Consider the following 1,132-nt stretch of genomic DNA (forward strand, 5'->3'; position numbering starts at 1 on the left):
TTAGTATGGTACTCTACCATGCATATTATTTCCATTAAATCAAGGCTACCATACTTAAGTTAGTTTTTACATGCTTGAAATTTCAAATACCATTTCCTTATTGCTTGTGTTAAGCCAGAGACGTTTTTATGTATGGAGCTAACAAAACAATGGCCAAGATAACAGCCAGGCATGGTGCAATAATTCATTTAATTACTATAGAGTAGGGTTGAGTATTTGACCAGTCAAATAAAGTTTGGTCAATTTACTGGTCAAGTATGGATCAAAAATTGTAAAAAATTGCTAACAGGTCCAAATAACACACAGAAAAAGCACAAGTTTTCCATTAAGAAATGTGTCAACAAATAAAAAAAACAGTATCTCTGTCAAGAAAACTACTAACAAATGTAAGGGTTTTTTTTGTTAAACTTAAAAATCCTTGGTCAAAAATACACATTCAATTGGCTGGCCAGTTAACAACATGTGCCCGGTCAACTGACTGGCTTGCCAACCCTACTGTAGAGCATATTATACATCCCACCATAAAGTGCTAACAACCTCAAAAAATTGTTATAGTCCAGACAGACTTTGAGATCAGCAACAAAAATGTATGTGAAAGTAACCTTGTTACTGCAATATTTTGCAGTCATTCTGTTCCAATCATCATGTTTATTGCTTTCATGCTTAGTGTTTTCTTTCAGTTCACATTTGTGACTTTAAAAACAGCCAAAGAGAGTCTCTCCTGTAGAAGGTACTTCACATTATTTGATATAGAAGCCACTTAGGCTCAGGTTTCAGGGTGTCATGTCTTGTGCGATTTAAGTTGACTTTGTCCTTCATCCTTAAATAGCATCAGTACAATGCCACTGCTGATACCCTTGTGTAGTCCAGGTACAAACACATCAGCCACAGTGTCACTTATGTTATTTTACTTGCAGTGGATGTGCTGTTTGAGTATTTCTGTTTGGCTTCCTTCTGCCTTGGAGACAACTGACAAGGAGTCCCAGTGATCTACTTCAACACAAGTATTCTCCCAGTCCTCAAAAACAGGCATGTCAGGATCATTTAAATACTGGGGGAAAAAACAACAAGAACAAGAATGAGTTCAAACTCTCTATGCAGAACAAAATCTCTAATAGGCTAATCTTTCCCT

The 1,132-nt window shown here is 36.3% G+C and overlaps 1 protein-coding gene across 1 annotated transcript in view; it reads right to left on the reverse strand.

Annotated features, from left to right (window-relative positions):
- Positions 1 to 6: 6 nt before the first annotated feature.
- IFNGR2 (interferon gamma receptor 2) overlaps positions 7 to 1,132 on the reverse strand; it is a 19,052-nt gene continuing 17,926 nt past the window's right edge. Inside the window, exon 7 of the mRNA XM_025214436.1 lies at positions 7 to 1,051. Within this exon, the coding sequence (XP_025070221.1) occupies positions 908 to 1,051 (144 nt within the window). The 3' untranslated portion in view covers positions 7 to 907. The remainder of the gene's footprint in view (positions 1,052 to 1,132) is intronic.

This window comes from Alligator sinensis, unplaced genomic scaffold, assembly GCF_000455745.1.
Source record: "Alligator sinensis unplaced genomic scaffold, ASM45574v1 scaffold996_1, whole genome shotgun sequence".
Taxonomy (NCBI): Eukaryota; Metazoa; Chordata; order Crocodylia; family Alligatoridae; genus Alligator; species Alligator sinensis.